Source organism: Rhinopithecus roxellana, chromosome 4 (assembly GCF_007565055.1).
Source record: "Rhinopithecus roxellana isolate Shanxi Qingling chromosome 4, ASM756505v1, whole genome shotgun sequence".
Classification (NCBI taxonomy): Eukaryota; Metazoa; Chordata; class Mammalia; order Primates; family Cercopithecidae; genus Rhinopithecus; species Rhinopithecus roxellana.
Genome location: NC_044552.1, coordinates 18,498,186 through 18,519,382, shown reverse-complemented (window position 1 = coordinate 18,519,382; position 21,197 = coordinate 18,498,186). Strand labels below are relative to the sequence as shown.

Sequence of the window (21,197 nt, the reverse complement as noted above, 5' to 3'; positions counted from 1 at the left end):
TGGGCAACAGAGCGAGACTCGGTCTCAAACAAACAAAAAAATAATTCAAAAGAAAGATAATAGACAACACAGACAATTCAAAAAAGAAACTGAACAACATACTTCAGAAAAGATATTTGGCCTTGCCAACAGAGAAAGGCAAAATGAACCTGTTACAGTTTTTCATCCATTAGATTGAAATTTTCGAAAGATTGGCGATACAATGTGTTGGTGAAAATGCAGAATAACAAGCAGTCTTCTGCAGTACTGGTAAGAGTGTAAATTGGAGAAGTTCATTAGAAGGTGAGGCATCCAACAAACTCCACAAGCCCATAAGTTTTGTTGCAATTCTACTCTCAGTAATCTGTACCACTCACATGGACACTCAAAGATGTAGCTTCCGTTCTTTGCACCTTAGTTTGTAAGAGTGAAAAATTAGAAACAACTCAAATGCCCAAAAGTAAATGCCCTAAATTATGATTCATCTAAACTACACAATACTAATAGCCATTTAAGAGAAAGAGGTGGCAACTAACATGTAATGATATAGAAAGATCTTCAAGATTAGCTGTTAGTGAAAAAATAAGTCACGTAACAATACTTACAGTGTGGTCCTTTTAATGTTAAAAAAATGTGTATATATATATATAGGCCGGGTGCAGTGGCTCATGCCTGTAATTCCAGCACTATGGGAGGCCGAGGTGGGTGGATCACTTGAGGTCAGGAGTTGGAGACCAGCTGGCCAACATGGCAAAACCCTGTCTCTACTAATAATACAAAAAAACTGGCCAGGTGTGGTGGTGCATACCCGTAATCCCAGCTACTCAGGAGGCTGAGGCATGAGAATTGCTTGAACCCGGGAGGTGGAGGTTGCAGTGAGCCAAGATCATGCCACTACACTCCACCCTGGGTGACAGAGTGAAACTGTGTCTCAAAAAAAATAAAATATATAAATATATACACACACACACGCATATATACATACACATATATATACACACACACATATATATAGTATATTTCTGGAATGTGTGTGCAAATTCCTAGAGAGAGAAGAAGAGTGATATGCACCACACTCTGGATAAGGCTTACCTCAGGGGAATGGAAGAGATGGAAGAGTAGGTGCTCAAGGAATGTTTGGGTGTTATTCTGTGTGATTCTGCATTGTTTGAATCTTTGGGGTTTTTTGTTGTTGTTGTTTTTTGTGTTTTGAGACAGTCTCACTCTGTCACTCAGGCTGGAGTGCAGTGGCACAATCTGGGCTCACTACAACCTCCACCTACCGGTTCAGGTGATTCTTGTGCCTCAGCCTCCCGAGTAGCTGGGATTACAGGCGTGTGCCACTATGCCCAGCTAATTTTTTTGTATTTTTAGTAGAGATGGGGGTTTCACCATGTTAGCCAGGCTGGTCTCCAACTCCTAACCTCAGGTGATCTGCCTGCCTTGGCCTCCCAAAGTGCTGGGATTACAGGTGTGAGCCACCATGCCTGGCCATGTTTAACTTTTAAGAACTGTTAAATTCTTTTACACAGTAGCTACCCCATTTTATATTCCTCACCAGCAATGCACAAGGATTCTAATTTCTCCACCATCTTACCAACACTTTTTATTTATCATTTTTATATTACAGTCACTATAAAGAGTATGAAAGTGTACCTCATGGTGGTTTTGACTTGCATTTCCCTATGACTAATGATGTTGAGCATCTTTTCATGGCTTATTGGCCATTTGTATATTTTCTATGGAGAAACCGCTATTCAAGTTCTTTGCCCATTTTTGAATTGGGTTGTTGGTTTTTTGGTGTTGAGTTGTAGGATTTTTTTTTTTAATGTTCTGGATTTCACCCGTTATCAGATATATATGGTTTGCTATTTTTCCCCATTATTTTATTTATTTTATTATTATTATTATTATTTGAGACAGAGTCTCACTATGTCGCCACCCAGGCTGGAGTGCAGTGGCGGAATGGTGGCTCACTGCAACCTCTGCCTCCCAGGTTCGAGATACTCCTGCCTCAGCCTCCTGAGTAGCTGGAACTACAGGCACACACCACCATACCTGGCTAGTTTTTGTAGTTTTAGTAGATACAAGGTTTCACCATGTTGGCCTGGCTGGTCTCGAACTCCTGACCTCATGTGATACACCCACCTTGGCCTCCCAAAGTATTTTTTCCTTATTCTGTGGGTTATCTTTTTACTCTCTTCATAGTATCCTTTGATGCACAGAGCTTTTAATTCTGATGTAGTTTTACTTTTTACTTTTGTTTGTGCTTTTGTGTCATAACCAAGAAATCGCTGCCAAGTCCAATGTCATGAAGCTTTTTACCTGTTTTCTTCTAAGAATTTTTGTGGCATTAGCCCTTAAATCAAGTCTTTGATCCATTTTGAGTTTTTATATGGTATGAAATAAGGGTCCAACTTCATTATTTCATATGTGTATATTCAGTTTTCCCCATCGAATGGTCTTGGCAACCTTGTCAAAAATCAATTGGCTGTTTATGGGAGGGTTTATTCCTGGGCTTTCCATTCTGCCCCACTGGCATATGTGCCTGTCTTTATGCCAGTACGACACCGCTTTGAATACTGTAGGTTTGTAGTAAGTTTTGAAATCAGGAACTGTGAGTCCTTCAACCTTGTTCTTTTTAAATATCATTTTGGCTATTTGGGAAAAACATTAATGAAAAAAAATTACTATTTGTAAGATCTATGTGAAATTTGTACCTTCTGAAAATATGAATTCTCATTTATAATTTTCTGGGACTCAATATTTTCTGCTGTTAAAGTGTGTATTTATGCTCTTAATTATAGAAAGAGTATTCAAACCAAAATGCAGTTGTGAAGAGAATGCAGTCTCTCCAGCTTGATTGTGTGGCAGTGCCTCCGAGCAGGTCAAATTCAGGTAAGTCACACTGTGCTCAAAATCCATTCATTTATGTGTTTGGTTACTCATTCACTCCACTCTAAAATGCTACTCAGGACCACATGGGAAACAGAAGAAACTATAAAAGTGAACACCTGCCTTAAAGGAATTTATAATATTCGAGAGTCAAGTTACATGTATTTGAAATATGAAGTAACAGTGTGCTCACCAGTCATAGTGTTCTGAACAAAAGGCCTAACATATCTGATGGGGAGAAGCGACGATTCAGAAGAAGGTGGGGGACATATGTGAGAGCGAAGTCCCTGAGGAGGTCGGAGTGACTTAGAGCCAGACTACAAGCAGAGAGGCTCGTCTCAGGTCAAGTAGGAATACTTTTTTCACTGTAACAAAAGGGATGGCAGAGTATAGGATACTGAAGCCACTTAGCTACCTGATGTGTGGCTAATTACTTAACCTCTTCTAAACTTCACCCATCAAATCATAATAATTGCTCCTCCTCTCATAGGGCTCTTCAAGAATGAAAGAATTCATGGGACGTGCTTAGGACAGAGCTGCTGCAGATTTTTTTTTTTTTTTTTTTTGAGACGGAGTCCCTCTGTCACCCTGGCTGGAGTACAGTGGCATGGTCTTGGCTCACTACAACCTCTGTTTTTCAGGTTCAAGCGATTCTTCTGCCTCAGCCTCCCAAGCAGCTGGGATTACAGGCATGCACCACCATGCCTGGCTAATTTTTGTATTTTCAGTAGAAACGGGGTTTCGCCATGTTGGCCAGGCTGGTCTCGAACTCCTGACCTCAGGTGATCCGCCCGCCTCGGCCTCCCAAAGTGCTGGAATTACAGGCGTGAGCCACTGCGCCCAGTTGCAGATCTTATTTTTCACCTGAATCACTCCAAGGAAACAACTACCTTCTCTGCTCCAAACCAAGTCCCTTTTTTCCTTGATCATCCCTGCAACAGCCGCTTTTCTCTTGCTTGCTATAATTTTCCTAGTACTCTCTCACTGCCAGCGAGGAGCTCCTATTATTTGTAAAGCTTGTGGGAAGAGGACCATCTCCTAAATGCTTTGGACTGGTCTCTTACTTGTTTTCTGTGCGTCCCTCTGAGATACAGATTCATGATGGTGCTCAGATTTTATTTTACTTTTTAATGTTTCACAAAACCCATTCTAATGTTGATCATTTCTTCTCAGCCACAGAACAGCCTGGTTCACTGCACAGTTCCCAGGGACTTGGGATGGGTCCTGTGGAGGAGTCCTGGTTTGCCCCCTCCCTGGAGCACCGGCAAGAAGAGAATGAACCCAGTCTGCAGAGTAAACTCCAAGAGGAAGCCAACTACCATCTCTATGGCAGCCGCATGGACAGGCAGATGAAACAGCAGCCCAGACAGAATGTGGCTTACAACAGAGAGGAGGAAAGGAGACGAAGGGTCTCCCATGACCCTTTTGCACAGCAAAGACCTTATGAGAATTTTCAGAATACAAAGGTAAAAGGCACCGCTTATTCTAGTGCAACCAGTCATGGTAATGCAGTGCACCAGCCCTCAGGGCTTACCAGCCAACCTCAAGTGCCATATCGGAACAATGTATTATATAGCTCCCATGGCTTTGGAACAAGACCACTGGATCCAGGAACAGCAGATCCCAGAGTTTGGTATGGGCTACTTCCAAGTCCTATGTCTAGTCTGCATAAAATCCCAGTGCCTGAGACCAACTATGTAGGAAACACGCCCACGATGCCATTCACCTCCTTGCCACTAACAGGTAAATGGGTCTTTGATAGTCACAATCTTGTCTTTTTTTATTTTTCGGAAAATAAAGCAACCAACCAGCTCTATTGTAGATTGTGGGTTGTGATGGGGACAGAGGGTATCGTCCGCTGCCAGATGCAAGTTGCCACTGTGGAATGGACTCCGCCAGGCCACTTGGTCTGGGAGTGTTTCATCTGGGGCTAGGATTCATCACAGATGTCCACAAGCATCGGGAGGTCCTTGTGACTGGCAGGCGTCTTTGACTCTAATCTGGAGTGCATAGTAGTCCTATTTCACCCAGTCTCTGATAAATGGGACGTTATCTGCTTATTTGCTTTTACCTTGCTTGCTGTTTTTTGAAGGTAAGAAATCAGTTTTGGATATTTTTGTTTCTTATCTTATATAGTTCAAAGACTACCATTAGTGATGAAAAATTTTCTTGTAACTCCCATATATCTATCAGGTGAAGTAAAAGGTATGTGATAGTAGTTACTGGCAGTCTAGAATAGAAGTGATTTAATGCAATATCCAGCATTTTTATCAAATAATACTCACCAACATCACCTTAACCACGTGGACGGCATCTACCAGTGGTACCCACAAGTGTCCTGGAGATCCTGAAATCAACTCAGGTACAGGAAGCTTTGAGAACCACAGAGCTTACTTACAGTTTCTTTCAAAACACCAAATTCTCCAAAAACATCCTTTGCAAACATCCTCGATTTTTTCCGTAGGTTTTATTATAAGATCTGTAGAATGCAAATTATTGGATTAGACATTAGGCAGTATCCAAGTCATGTATAATCCTATGAGCAGAATGTCCTTCTGTTTCCTTCATGTCTGGGGATAAAATTTTTCATTAGTATTTCCATATCATTTTATTCATTCATGATTAAGTCAATAAAAATTTCAGCTGGGGCCATGGTTGGCCAGGCCTGGTGGCTCATGCCTGTAATCCCAGCACTTTGGGAGGCCAAGGTGGGTGGATCACTTGAAGCCAGGAGTTCGAGACCAGCCTGGCTAACATGGTGACACCCTGTCTCTACTAAATAATACAGAAATTGGCCGGGCATGGTGGCGCATGCCTTTAGCCCCAGCTACTAGGGAGGGTGAGGCAGGAAAATCACTTGAACCCTGGAGACAGATGTTACAGTGAGCTGAGATATGCCACTGCACTCCAGCCTGGGAAACAGAGTGAGATTGTGTCTCAGACAAAAAAAAAAAATTCTGTAATCCCAGCACTTTGGGAGGCTGAGGCAGGCAGATCACGAGGTCAGGAGATTGAGACTATCCTGGCTAACACAGTGAAACCCCGTATCTACTAAAAATACAAAAAAAAAAAAAAAAAAATAGCGGGGCATAGTGGCACACGCCTATAATCCTGGCTACTTGGGAGGGTGAGGCAGGAGAATCACTTGAACCTGGGAGGCAGAAGTTGCAGTGAGCCAAGATCACACCACTGCACTCCAGCCTGGGTGACAGAGCGAGACTCCATCTCAAAAAAAGAAAAGAAAAAAGAAAAAAAAAATTCCAAAGCACTTCCACTTTGTGCCATGCAGTTCTCCAGGCACTGGAGCTATAACTGAGCACAGCCTGAGTCCCTTCCCTCATACAGTTTAAATCCTCGTGGACGGAAGGCAGACCCTAAACCAATATTTAATGTGTCATTTTTTATCTTCTTTCTACATGAGCAACCCAAATACACTAGTTTAGTGCCAAAATCTCTTTCTGTTTTCACTCTTGCTCTGGTTCCTGGTTCTGCCAGTGACAGATGTACAGGGATCCAGCTTCTTCAGGATTCTGAGATGCTTTCAGTGGGGAAGGGGCACTTGGATCTATAATAAATAATAGAATTGTCTGTGTTTCTGCTCCCAAAGATGATCCTGCCAAGTATTGAGGTAGTAAATGAACACGCTGAGTTTCTCCTTGCAAATTTAAATAAGTCTTCTGCTTGCTTTTGTTATCAGAATGTCCTAACTCTGTACCAAAATGTGAGTTTTCTAATTTGCCATACCATAGAAGAAGGGTGTGTGTATCCAGTAAGTACAAAAGGAAAATAAATGTCTTCCTCTCAGTGAAAGAGCTCCTAGACTCACTGTTTTCATTCACTGTGCTGCTTGAAGTGAGGTTAGAAAAGGAAAGCTCGGGCCGGGCGCGGTGGCTCAAGCCTGTAATCCCAGCACTTTGGGAGGCCGAGATGGGCGGATCACGAGGTCAGGAGATCGAGACCATCCTGGCTAACATGGTGAAACCCCGTCTCTACTAAAAAATACAGAAAACTAGCCAGGCGAGGTGGCGGGCGTCTGTAGTCCCAGCTACTTGGGAGGCTGAGGCAGGAGAATGGCATGAACCCGGGAGGTGGAGCTTGCAGTGAGCTGAGATCCAGCCACTGCACTCCAGCCTGGGCGACAGAGTGAGACTCCGTCTCAAAAAAAAAAAAAAAAAAAAAAAAAGAAAAGGAAAGCTCACTGGGCTAGGGGTCAGGAGACCCAAGTCGAGTCCTGCGTGTGCCAGTCACTACAGTGGGTGACTTTGGGAAAGTCGTTTGCCTCTCCAGAGTTCATTCTCCTCAATTATAAATGAAAATGTTACAACTGAAAATTTATACATTGTAAGCTCTAGTATGTTTCTAATATTGCATTAGTTTCTCTATTTCATAACTTTCATGGTTTTTCCAGTGGCCAGATTTGGGCAGAAAGCACTGATTCAAGAAAACAAATCTCCAAGTAGAGAGGTGCAGGGTAAACCTCCACGTAAGCCCGTGGTGAGCGCAGACTGTGAGTGACAAACACAGTGTCAGTATAAGCTGGAGGTGGTGGTCCAGGAGGATTAAACAGGGTAAGGCGGCTTAGCACTGTGCCTGACGATGCACAGAATAAGTGCTCAGTAAATGGTAGCTCTGTTATTATCACTGTTACTATCACTGTTAACAAGAACACCTAGACAGCCTTGAGTGCTGGAAGGCACCTCAGAGACTGTCACAGGGGTTCCTTGCTAGGATTCCAAGGACCCCAGTTTCAGCAGCTTCACGAACACCCAGAACTACATACAGATGGTGTGTGTGTGCACATCCTATATTTCTTACACCTTTCTGTAGAGGGGGTCCCCAGTTTCCTTGGCTTCCTCAGAGAAAATGCAACAAATGAGCATGGTGCCTGGTCCAGAGGGCGGCTTACCTTAGGGTCAGGTGTGCTGACGGAGGTACCTAGAGCTGCTGTTCATTTCCCTCCTCAGAACTGTCTCCTCGACCACCTTCTCTCTCCTACACGGATATGCTAAGTGCTCTTTAGGGACAGTACCGACCTCACTTGACAAATTCAGCTCAGCATGAATGTCACTGAGCCCATGCCCTGTACCAGTCCCAGGCTAGCGAGTGTAAGGAATACAAAAACAAGTGGGTATGGTCGTTGCCCTCTCGGGACTCACATTCTAGTGGAGAAGTCAGACAGACCCAGCTCAGATACAGAGCGGCCCAGGGCAGAGTGCCGAGTCTAGGATTACAGTGCAGGCTCACGGAAGGAGGGGGAATTTGTGCTGGGCCTGTGTCAGAAAATCACAGATAGGGAGAAACACGTCAGAAGGTCAACAGTCCAGGCAGAGGCAGGAGCACCATGTCAGCAGATCAGTGGGAAATCTGGTGGGACTGGAGTCTCTGGAGTGGAGCGAGGGCGGAGACAGTGAAAGGAAGATCAGAGACAGAGGGTAGGGCAGAGCTGTGGCTAGCTCCTGAATACTGAACCTGAGAGATTTGAGTTTATCAGGTAAAGGAGGAGGACCCTTCACAGATGTTCAGAGTCGTGGGATCGTGCTGGGAAGTGTGGCTGAGCTGTGCTGTGCTGTTCATCCACCTCTGTTTTCTGACTTAGCCACATTTTTTTATGGTAAAATTCAAAAACATAAAACATACCATTTTAACCATGTTTACAGTGGCATTACCTAACATTCATGTTGTTTTGCAACCATCACCACCATCTATCTATGTAACTGTTTTGATCTTGCAAAACTAAAATTCTGTATCCGTTAAACACCAACTCCCCAGCTCCCCTCCTAGCCCCTGACAACCACCATTCTACTCTCCGTTTCTGTGACTCTGACTATTCTAGGTACCTCATATGAGTGGAATCGTGCAGCAATTGTCTTTGTGGCTGGCTTCATTCACTTAGGAAATGTCCTCAAGGTTCATGCATGTTGTAGCATGTGATGTGATTCCCTTCCTTTTCAAGGCTGACTGTTCCATTGTGTGGCTAGGCCACTGTTGGGTTATCCACTCATCTGCTCATGGGTGCTTGGCTTACTTCCACCTTTCGGCTATTGTGAATAATGCTGCAATGAACACATGGGTAGAAATATTTCTTAGAACCTGTTTTAGTTCTTTTGGGTATATACTCAGAAATGGAATTGCTGGATCATATGGTAATTCTATCTTTAATTTTTTTGAAGAATCACGATAGCTTTTTTTTTCTTTTGAGACAGAATCTCGCTCTGTCGCCAGGCTGGGGTGCAGTGGCACAATCTCAGCTCGGCTCACTGGGTTCAAGTGATTCTCCTGCTTCAGCCTCCTGAGTAGCTGGGATTACAGGCACCCACCACCGTGCCTGGCTAATTTTTGTATTTTTAGTAGAGATGGGGTTTCACCATGTTGGCCATGCTGGTCTTGAACTCCTGACCTCAGGTGATCCACCCACATCGGCCTCCCAAAGTGCTGGGATTACAGGCGTGAGCCACTGCGCCTGGCCCACTATACTGTTTATAGCAGTGGCTGCACCATTTCACATTCCCACCAGCAGTGCACAGGGGCTTCATTTTCTCCACATCTTTGTCAATATGTGTTATTACTATCTTTTTTTTTTTTTAATTGTAGGCATCCTAATGGGTATGAGGTGGTTTAGCCAGATTTTAAAGAAGAAAAGTTTAGGCCGGGCGCGGTGGCTCAAGCCTGTAATCCCAGCACTTTGGGAGGCCGAGACGGGCGGATCACAAGGTCAGGAGATCGAGACCATCCTGGCTAATACGGTGAAACCCCGTCTCTACTAAAGAATACAAAAAACTAGCTGGGCGACGAGGCGGGCGCCTGTAGTCCCAGCTACTTGGGAGGCGGAGGCAGGAGAATGGCGTGAACCTGGGAGGCGGAGCTTGCAGTGAGCTGAGAGCCGGCCACCGCACTCCAGCCTGGGCGACAGAGCCAGACTCCGTCTCACAAAAAAAAAAAAAAAAAAAAAAAAAAAGAGAAAAGTTTAAACGGTGGCATAGGATAATTAACTTAATGTTTGGGGTAAAGCCCTGCTTGTTTGCCATGCTGTACTTTTTCTCTTGCTTTTGATCTAGAATTACTTACCTGTGTGTTTCTCTTTATTCAGATGAATCTGTAAAATATGCCATATACAATAGCACTGGCATTCAGATTGGAGCCTACAATTATATGGAGGTTGGTGGGACGAGTTCATCACTACTAGACAGCACAAATACGAACTTTAAAGAAGAGCCAGCTTCCAAGTACCAAGCTATCTTTGGTAAGATACCCTGGAGGGACCCAATGTCTAGCAACCTTGAACTTTCTTACTTGTGAGAAGGACATAGTGGAATCTTAAAATTTCTCTGATAATTCTTCTTGAAAGTTTTCTCATGTTACTTCTGCAAAATATCTTTGTAATTTCCATATAATTCCTTTGTTATTTATTTATTTATTTATTTATTTTCTGAGACAGAGTCTCGCTGTGTCGCCCAGGCTGGAGTGCAGTGGCATGATCTCGGCTCACTGCAAACTCTGCCTCCCGGGTTCACGCCATTCTCCTGCCTCAGCCTCCCGAGAAGCTGGGACTACAGGCGCCTGCCACCACGCCCGGCTAATTTTTTTTGTATTTTTAGTAGAGACAGGATTTCACCATGTTCGCCAAGATGGTCTCAATCTCCTGACCTCGTGATCTGCCCGCCTCGGCCTCCCAAATTGCTGGGATTACAGGCATGAGCCACCATGCCCGGCCAATTTATTTGTTTTTAATATGGAGATAATCACAGTATTTATGGATTTGTTGTGAAAATTAAATGAGTTGGTATGTATAAAAAGCTTAGAACACTGCCTGACACATAGTAAGTTCTATAAAAAGTGTTAAACTTTCATCATTAGCATCATCAGTATTACTGCTCAGACCTGGAAGAAATAGCTGTGTCAGGCCCTCATCAAAGGAGATCCTGTAAAAGATAGAAGACTGTGCCCTTCATAGCACTTCTGTAATAAAATCAAGAGGACTATCTCTTATAGGGTTCTACTGTGCAGGCCCATAATGCTAATCCCAAAGTACAGTCTGGAAAAAGTCATGAGGCCAAAACAACTTCATTAAGAACCCAGCTTTCTAATTAACCATGGGATTGGCTATTTTTTTTTTTTTTTTTTTTCTGTAAAGGAACCAGTAGTAAATGTTAGGCCCTGCTGGCTTTGAGGTCTCTCTTGGAACTACTCAACTCTCTTATTGTAGTGCAAAAGCAACCACAGACAATACATATGTGAATGAGCACGGCTGTGTTCCAATAAAAGTTTATTTACAAATGCTGGCAGGGAGCCAGATGTGGCCCACAGGCCATAGTTTGCCAAACCCTGGTCTAACCCATTTGAAGGACAGCTTTTAAATACCTAGAACAGAACTTCTGAATGGTCAAGGGCACCTGTGAGAATCTAATGAAATGCAGGGTCTACCCTACAGAAATATCGACAGAAAATGGAAAGTATCTTGGGAAGTTCTGGCAGGGTCTACCCTACAGAAATATTGACAGAAAATGGAAAGTATCTTGGGAAGTTCTGGCAGGGTCTACCCCTACAGAAATATTGACAGAAAATGGAAAGTATCTTGGGAAGTTCTGGCAGGGTCTACCCTACAGAAATATCGACAGAAAATGGAAAGTATCTTGGGAAGTTCTGGCAGGGTCTACCCCTACAGAAATATTGACAGAAAATGGAAAGTATCTTGGGAAGTTCTGGCAGGGTCTACCCTACAGAAATATTGACAGAAAATGGAAAGTATCTTGGGAAGTTCTGGCAGGGTCTACCCCTACAGAAATATCGACAGAAAATGGAAAGTATCTTGGGAAGTTCTGGCAGGGTCTACCCTACAGAAATGTTGACAGAAAATGGAAAGTATCTTGGGAAGTTCTGGCAGGGTCTACCCCTACAGAAATATTGACAGAAAATGGAAAGTATCTTGGGAAGTTCTGGCAGGGTCTACCCCTACAGAAATATCGACAGAAAATGGAAAGTATCTTGGGAAGTTCTGGCAGGGTCTACCCTACAGAAATATCGACAGAAAATGGAAAGTATCTTGGGAAGTTCTGGCAGGGTCTACCCTACAGAAATGTTGACAGAAAATGGAAAGTATCTTGGGAAGTTCTGGCAGGGTCTACCCTACAGAAATATCGACAGAAAATGGAAAGTATCTTGGGAAGTTCTGGCAGGGTCTACCCTACAGAAATATCGACAGAAAATGGAAAGTATCTTGGGAAGTTCTGGCAGGATCTACCCCTACAGAAATATTGACAGAAAATGGAAAGTATCTTGGGAAGTTCTGGCAGGATCTACCCTACAGAAATGTTGACAGAAAATGGAAAGTATCTTGGGAAGTTCTGGCAGGGTCTACCCTACAGAAATATTGACAGAAAATGGAAAGTATCTTGGGAAGTTCTGGCAGGGTCTACCCTACAGAAATATTGACAGAAAATGGAAAGTATCTTGGGAAGTTCTGGCAGGGTCTACCCTACAGAAATATTGACAGAAAATGGAAAGTATCTTGGGAAGTTCTGGCAGGATCTACCCCTACAGAAATATTGACAGAAAATGGAAAGTATCTTGGGAAGTTCTGGCAGGGTCTACCCTACAGAAATGTTGACAGAAAATGGAAAGTATCTTGGGAAGTTCTGGCAGGGTCTACCCTACAGAAATATTGACAGAAAATGGAAAGTATCTTGGGAAGTTCTGGCAGGGTCTACCCTACAGAAATATTGACAGAAAATGGAAAGTATCTTGGGAAGTTCTGGCAGGATCTACCCTACAGAAATATTGACAGAAAATGGAAAGTATCTTGGGAAGTTCTGGCAGGGTCTACCCTACAGAAATATTGACAGAAAATGGAAAGTATCTTGGGAAGTTCTGGCAGGGTCTACCCTACAGAAATATTGACAGAAAATGGAAAGTATCTTGGGAAGTTCTGGCAGGGTCTACCCCTACAGAAATATTGACAGAAAATGGAAAGTATCTTGGGAAGTTCTGGCAGGGTCTACCCTACAGAAATATTGACAGAAAATGGAAAGTATCTTGGAAGTTCTGGCAGGATCTACCCTACAGAAATATTGACAGAAAATGGAAAGTATCTTGGGAAGTTCTGGCAGGGTCTACCCTACAGAAATATTGACAGAAAATGGAAAGTATCTTGGGAAGTTCTGGCAGGGTCTACCCCTACAGAAATATTGACAGAAAATGGAAAGTATCTTGGGAAGTTCTGGCAGGGTCTACCCTACAGAAATATTGACAGAAAATGGAAAGTATCTTGGGAAGTTCTGGCAGGGTCTACCCCTACAGAAATATTGACAGAAAATGGAAAGTATCTTGGGAAGTTCTGGCAGGGTCTACCCTACAGAAATATTGACAGAAAATGGAAAGTATCTTGGGAAGTTCTGGCAGGGTCTACCCCTACAGAAATATTGACAGAAAATGGAAAGTATCTTGGGAAGTTCTGGCAGGGTCTACCCTACAGAAATATTGACAGAAAATGGAAAGTATCTTGGGAAGTTCTGGCAGGGTCTACCCCTACAGAAATATTGACAGAAAATGGAAAGTATCTTGGGAAGTTCTGGCAGGGTCTACCCTACAGAAATATTGACAGAAAATGGAAAGTATCTTGGGAAGTTCTGGCAGGGTCTACCCTACAGAAATATTGACAGAAAATGGAAAGTATCTTGGGAAGTTCTGGCAGGGTCTACCCCTACAGAAATATTGACAGAAAATGGAAAGTATCTTGGGAAGTTCTGGCAGGGTCTACCCTACAGAAATATTGACAGAAAATGGAAAGTATCTTGGGAAGTTCTGGCAGGGTCTACCCTACAGAAATATTGACAGAAAATGGAAAGTATCTTGGGAAGTTCTGGCAGGGTCTACCCTACAGAAATATCGACAGAAAATGGAAAGTATCTTGGGAAGTTCTGGCAGGGTCTACCCTACAGAAATATTGACAGAAAATGGAAAGTATCTTGGGAAGTTCTGGCAGGGTCTACCCTACAGAAATATTGACAGAAAATGGAAAGTATCTTGGGAAGTTCTGGCAGGGTCTACCCCTACAGAAATATCGACAGAAAATGGAAAGTATCTTGGGAAGTTCTGGCAGGGTCTACCCTACAGAAATATTGACAGAAAATGGAAAGTATCTTGGGAAGTTCTGGCAGGGTCTACCCCTACAGAAATATTGACAGAAAATGGAAAGTATCTTGGGAAGTTCTGGCAGGATCTACCCTACAGAAATATCGACAGAAAATGGAAAGTATCTTGGGAAGTTCTGGCAGGGTCTACCCCTACAGAAATATTGACAGAAAATGGAAAGTATCTTGGGAAGTTCTGGCAGGGTCTACCCTACAGAAATATTGACAGAAAATGGAAAGTATCTTGGGAAGTTCTGGCAGGGTCTACCCTACAGAAATATCGGTACTATCGAAGAAATGGAAAGTATCTTGGGAAGTTCTGGCAGGGATCTACCCCTACAGAAATATTGACAGAAAATGGAAAGTATCTTGGGAAGTTCTGGCAGGATCTACCCTACAGAAATGTTGACAGAAAATGGAAAGTATCTTGGGAAGTTCTGGCAGGGTCTACCCTACAGAAATATTGACAGAAAATGGAAAGTATCTTGGGAAGTTCTGGCAGGGTCTACCCTACAGAAATATTGACAGAAAATGGAAAGTATCTTGGGAAGTTCTGGCAGGGTCTACCCTACAGAAATATTGACAGAAAATGGAAAGTATCTTGGGAAGTTCTGGCAGGATCTACCCCTACAGAAATATTGACAGAAAATGGAAAGTATCTTGGGAAGTTCTGGCAGGGTCTACCCTACAGAAATATTGACAGAAAATGGAAAGTATCTTGGGAAGTTCTGGCAGGGTCTACCCCTACAGAAATATTGACAGAAAATGGAAAGTATCTTGGGAAGTTCTGGCAGGGTCTACCCTACAGAAATATTGACAGAAAATGGAAAGTATCTTGGGAAGTTCTGGCAGGGTCTACCCCTACAGAAATATTGACAGAAAATGGAAAGTATCTTGGGAAGTTCTGGCAGGGTCTACCCTACAGAAATATTGACAGAAAATGGAAAGTATCTTGGGAAGTTCTGGCAGGGTCTACCCCTACAGAAATATTGACAGAAAATGGAAAGTATCTTGGGAAGTTCTGGCAGGGTCTACCCCTACAGAAATATTGACAGAAAATGGAAAGTATCTTGGGAAGTTCTGGCAGGGTCTACCCTACAGAAATATTGACAGAAAATGGAAAGTATCTTGGGAAGTTCTGGCAGGATCTACCCTACAGAAATATTGACAGAAAATGGAAAGTATCTTGGGAAGTTCTGGCAGGGTCTACCCTACAGAAATATTGACAGAAAATGGAAAGTATCTTGGGAAGTTCTGGCAGGGTCTACCCCTACAGAAATATTGACAGAAAATGGAAAGTATCTTGGGAAGTTCTGGCAGGGTCTACCCCTACAGAAATATTGACAGAAAATGGAAAGTATCTTGGGAAGTTCTGGCAGGGTCTACCCCTACAGAAATATTGACAGAAAATGGAAAGTATCTTGGGAAGTTCTGGCAGGGTCTACCCTACAGAAATATTGACAGAAAATGGAAAGTATCTTGGGAAGTTCTGGCAGGGTCTACCCTACAGAAATATTGACAGAAAATGGAAAGTATCTTGGGAAGTTCTGGCAGGGTCTACCCCTACAGAAATATTGACAGAAAATGGAAAGTATCTTGGGAAGTTCTGGCAGGGTCTACCCTACAGAAATATTGACAGAAAATGGAAAGTATCTTGGGAAGTTCTGGCAGGGTCTACCCTACAGAAATATTGACAGAAAATGGAAAGTATCTTGGGAAGTTCTGGCAGGGTCTACCCCTACAGAAATATTGACAGAAAATGGAAAGTATCTTGGGAAGTTCTGGCAGGGTCTACCCCTACAGAAATATTGACAGAAAATGGAAAGTATCTTGGGAAGTTCTGGCAGGGTCTACCCTACAGAAATATTGACAGAAAATGGAAAGTATCTTGGGAAGTTCTGGCAGGGTCTACCCCTACAGAAATATTGACAGAAAATGGAAAGTATCTTGGGAAGTTCTGGCAGGGTCTACCCCTACAGAAATATTGACAGAAAATGGAAAGTATCTTGGGAGTTCTGGCAGGGTCTACCCCTACAGAAATATTGACAGAAAATGGAAAGTATCTTGGGAAGTTCTGGCAGGGTCTACCCCTACAGAAATATTGACAGAAAATGGAAAGTATCTTGGGAAGTTCTGGCAGGATCTACCCCTACAGAAATATTGACAGAAAATGGAAAGTATCTTGGGAAGTTCTGGCAGGGTCTACCCCTACAGAAATATTGACAGAAAATGGAAAGTATCTTGGGAAGTTCTGGCAGGGTCTACCCTACAGAAATATTGACAGAAAATGGAAAGTATCTTGGGAAGTTCTGGCAGGGTCTACCCCTACAGAAATATGACAGAAAATGGAAAGTATCTTGGGAAGTTCTGGCAGGGTCTACCCCTACAGAAATATTGACAGAAAATGGAAAGTATCTTGGGAAGTTCTGGCAGGGTCTACCCTACAGAAATATTGACAGAAAATGGAAAGTATCTTGGGAAGTTCTGGCAGGATCTACCCTACAGAAATATTGACAGAAAATGGAAAGTATCTTGGGAAGTTCTGGCAGGGTCTACCCTACAGAAATATTGACAGAAATGGAAAGTATCTTGGGAAGTTCTGGCAGGGTCTACCCCTACAGAAATATTGACAGAAAATGGAAAGTATCTTGGGAAGTTCTGGCAGGGTCTACCCTACAGAAATATTGACAGAAAATGGAAAGTATCTTGGGAAGTTCTGGCAGGGTCTACCCTACAGAAATATTGACAGAAAATGGAAAGTATCTTGGGAAGTTCTGGCAGGGTCTACCCCTACAGAAATATTGACAGAAAATGGAAAGTATCTTGGGAAGTTCTGGCAGGGTCTACCCCTACAGAAATATTGACAGAAAATGGAAAGTATCTTGGGAAGTTCTGGCAGGGTCTACCCTACAGAAATATTGACAGAAAATGGAAAGTATCTTGGGAAGTTCTGGCAGGATCTACCCCTACAGAAATATTGACAGAAAATGGAAAGTATCTTGGGAAGTTCTGGCAGGGTCTACCCTACAGAAATATTGACAGAAAATGGAAAGTATCTTGGGAAGTTCTGGCAGGGTCTACCCCTACAGAAATATTGACAGAAAATGGAAAGTATCTTGGGAAGTTCTGGCAGGGTCTACCCCTACAGAAATATTGACAGAAAATGGAAAGTATCTTGGGAAGTTCTGGCAGGGTCTACCCCTACAGAAATATTGACAGAAAATGGAAAGTATCTTGGGAAGTTCTGGCAGGGTCTACCCCTACAGAAATATTGACAGAAAATGGAAAGTATCTTGGGAAGTTCTGGCAGGGTCTACCCCTACAGAAATATTGACAGAAAATGGAAAGTATCTTGGGAAGTTCTGGCAGGGTCTACCCCTACAGAAATATTGACAGAAAATGGAAAGTATCTTGGGAAGTTCTGGCAGGGTCTACCCTACAGAAATATTGACAGAAAATGGAAAGTATCTTGGGAAGTTCTGGCAGGGTCTACCCCTACAGAAATATTGACAGAAAATGGAAAGTATCTTGGGAAGTTCTGGCAGGGTCTACCCCTACAGAAATATTGACAGAAAATGGAAAGTATCTTGGGAAGTTCTGGCAGGGTCTACCCTACAGAAATATTGACAGAAAATGGAAAGTATCTTGGGAAGTTCTGGCAGGGTCTACCCTACAGAAATATTGACAGAAAATGGAAAGTATCTTGGGAAGTTCTGGCAGGGTCTACCCCTACAGAAATATTGACAGAAAATGGAAAGTATCTTGGGAAGTTCTGGCAGGGTCTACCCTACAGAAATATTGACAGAAAATGGAAAGTATCTTGGGAAGTTCTGGCAGGGTCTACCCTACAGAAATATTGACAGAAAATGGAAAGTATCTTGGGAAGTTCTGGCAGGGTCTACCCTACAGAAATATTGACAGAAAATGGAAAGTATCTTGGGAAGTTCTGGCAGGGTCTACCCCTACAGAAATATTGACAGAAAATGGAAAGTATCTTGGGAAGTTCTGGCAGGGTCTACCCTACAGAAATATTGACAGAAAATGGAAAGTATCTTGGGAAGTTCTGGCAGGGTCTACCCTACAGAAATATTGACAGAAAATGGAAAGTATCTTGGGAAGTTCTGGCAGGGTCTACCCCTACAGAAATATTGACAGAAAATGGAAAGTATCTTGGGAAGTTCTGGCAGGGTCTACCCTACAGAAATATTGACAGAAAATGGAAAGTATCTTGGGAAGTTCTGGCAGGGTCTACCCTACAGAAATATTGACAGAAAATGGAAAGTATCTTGGGAAGTTCTGGCAGGGTCTACCCTACAGAAATATCGACAGAAAATGGAAAGTATCTTGGGAAGTTCTGGCAGGGTCTACCCTACAGAAATATTGACAGAAAATGGAAAGTATCTTGGGAAGTTCTGGCAGGGTCTACCCTACAGAAATATTGACAGAAAATGGAAAGTATCTTGGGAAGTTCTGGCAGGGTCTACCCTACAGAAATATTGACAGAAAATGGAAAGTATCTTGGGAAGTTCTGGCAGGGTCTACCCTACAGAAATATTGACAGAAAATGGAAAGTATCTTGGGAAGTTCTGGCAGGGTCTACCCTACAGAAATATTGACAGAAAATGGAAAGTATCTTGGGAAGTTCTGGCAGGGTCTACCCTACAGAAATATTGACAGAAAATGGAAAGTATCTTGGGAAGTTCTGGCAGGGTCTACCCCTACAGAAATATTGACAGAAAATGGAAAGTATCTTGGGAAGTTCTGGCAGGGTCTACCCTACAGAAATATTGACAGAAAATGGAAAGTATCTTGGGAAGTTCTGGCAGGGTCTACCCCTACAGAAATATTGACAGAAAATGGAAAGTATCTTGGGAAGTTCTGGCAGGGTCTACCCTACAGAAATATTGACAGAAAATGGAAAGTATCTTGGGAAGTTCTGGCAGGATCTACCCCTACAGAAATATTGACAGAAAATGGAAAGTATCTTGGGAAGTTCTGGCAGGGTCTACCCTACAGAAATATTGACAGAAAATGGAAAGTATCTTGGGAAGTTCTGGCAGGGTCTACCCCTACAGAAATATTGACAGAAAATGGAAAGTATCTTGGGAAGTTCTGGCAGGGTCTACCCCTACAGAAATATTGACAGAAAATGGAAAGTATCTTGGGAAGTTCTGGCAGGGTCTACCCTACAGAAATATTGACAGAAAATGGAAAGTATCTTGGGAAGTTCTGGCAGGATCTACCCTACAGAAATATTGACAGAAAATGGAAAGTATCTTGGGAAGTTCTGGCAGGGTCTACCCTACAGAAATATTGACAGAAAATGGAAAGTATCTTGGGAAGTTCTGGCAGGGTCTACCCTACAGAAATATTGACAGAAAATGGAAAGTATCTTGGGAAGTTCTGGCAGGGTCTACCCCTACAGAAATATTGACAGAAAATGGAAAGTATCTTGGGAAGTTCTGGCAGGGTCTACCCCTACAGAAATATTGACAGAAAATGGAAAGTATCTTGGGAAGTTCTGGCAGGATCTACCCTACAGAAATATTGACAGAAAATGGAAAGTATCTTGGGAAGTTCTGGCAGGGTCTACCCTACAGAAATATTGACAGAAAATGGAAAGTATCTTGGGAAGTTCTGGCAGGATCTACCCCTACAGAAATATTGACAGAAAATGGAAAGTATCTTGGGAAGTTCTGGCAGGGTCTACCCCTACAGAAATATTGACAGAAAATGGAAAGTATCTTGGGAAGTTCTGGCAGGGTCTACCCCTACAGAAATATTGACAGAAAATGGAAAGTATCTTGGGAAGTTCTGGCAGGGTCTACCCTACAGAAATATTGACAGAAAATGGAAAGTATCTTGGGAAGTTCTGGCAGGGTCTACCCTACAGAAATATTGACAGAAAATGGAAAGTATCTTGGGAAGTTCTGGCAGGGTCTACCCTACAGAAATATTGACAGAAAATGGAAAGTATCTTGGGAAGTTCTGGCAGGGTCTACCCCTACAGAAATATTGACAGAAAATGGAAAGTATCTTGGGAAGTTCTGGCAGGGTCTACCCCTACAGAAATATTGACAGAAAATGGAAAGTATCTTGGGAAGTTCTGGCAGGGTCTACCCTACAGAAATATTGACAGAAATGGAAAGTATCTTGGGAAGTTCTGGCAGGGTCTACCCTACAGAAATATTGACAGAAAATGGAAAGTATCTTGGGAAGTTCTGGCAGGATCTACCCCTACAGAAATATTGACAGAAAATGGAAAGTATCTTGGGAAGTTCTGGCAGGGTCTACCCTACAGAAATGTTGACAGAAAATGGAAAGTATCTTGGGAAGTTCTGGCAGGGTCTACCCCTACAGAAATATTGACAGAAAATGGAAAGTATCTTGGGAAGTTCTGGCAGGGTCTACCCCTACAGAAATATTGACAGAAAATGGAAAGTATCTTGGGAAGTTCTGGCAGGGTCTACCCTACAGAAATATCGACAGAAAATGGAAAGTCTTGGTAAATAAGTATCTTGGAGTTCTGCAGGGTCTACCCTACAGAAATATTGACAGAAAATGGAAAGTATCTTGGGAAGTTCTGGCAGGGTCTACCCTACAGAAATATTGACAGAAAATGGAAAGTATCTTGGGAAGTTCTGGCAGGGTCTACCCCTACAGAAATATTGACAGAAAATGGAAAGTATCTTGGGAAGTTCTGGCAGGGTCTACCCCTACAGAAATATTGACAGAAAATGGAAAGTATCTTGGGAAGTTCTGGCAGGGTCTACCCCTACAGAAATATTGACAGAAAATGGAAAGTATCTTGGGAAGTTCTGGCAGGGTCTACCCCTACAGAAATATTGACAGAAAATGGAAAGTATCTTGGGAAGTTCTGGCAGGGTCTACCCCTACAGAAATATTGACAGAAAATGGAAAGTATCTTGGGAAGTTCTGGCAGGGTCTACCCCTACAGAAATATTGACAGAAAATGGAAAGTATCTTGGGAAGTTCTGGCAGGGTCTACCCCTACAGAAATATTGACAGAAAATGGAAAGTATCTTGGGAAGTTCTGGCAGGATCTACCCCTACAGAAATATTGACAGAAAATGGAAAGTATCTTGGGAAGTTCTGGCAGGGTCTACCCCTACAGAAATATTGACAGAAAATGGAAAGTATCTTGGGAAGTTCTGGCAGGATCTACCCCTACAGAAA

The 21,197-nt window shown here is 42.8% G+C and overlaps 1 protein-coding gene across 4 annotated transcripts in view; it reads left to right on the top strand.

Annotated features, from left to right (window-relative positions):
* The window catches only part of RIPK1 (receptor interacting serine/threonine kinase 1), a 63,020-nt gene that overhangs the window by 33,154 nt on the left and 8,669 nt on the right, over positions 1-21,197 (top strand). For all 4 annotated transcript variants that reach the window (XM_030929313.1, XM_030929315.1, XM_010361800.2 and 1 more), the window contains 3 exons: positions 2,787-2,877; positions 4,048-4,617; positions 9,962-10,114. In XM_030929313.1, the coding sequence (XP_030785173.1) occupies positions 2,787-2,877; positions 4,048-4,617; positions 9,962-10,114 (814 nt within the window). The remainder of the gene's footprint in view (positions 1-2,786; positions 2,878-4,047; positions 4,618-9,961; positions 10,115-21,197) is intronic.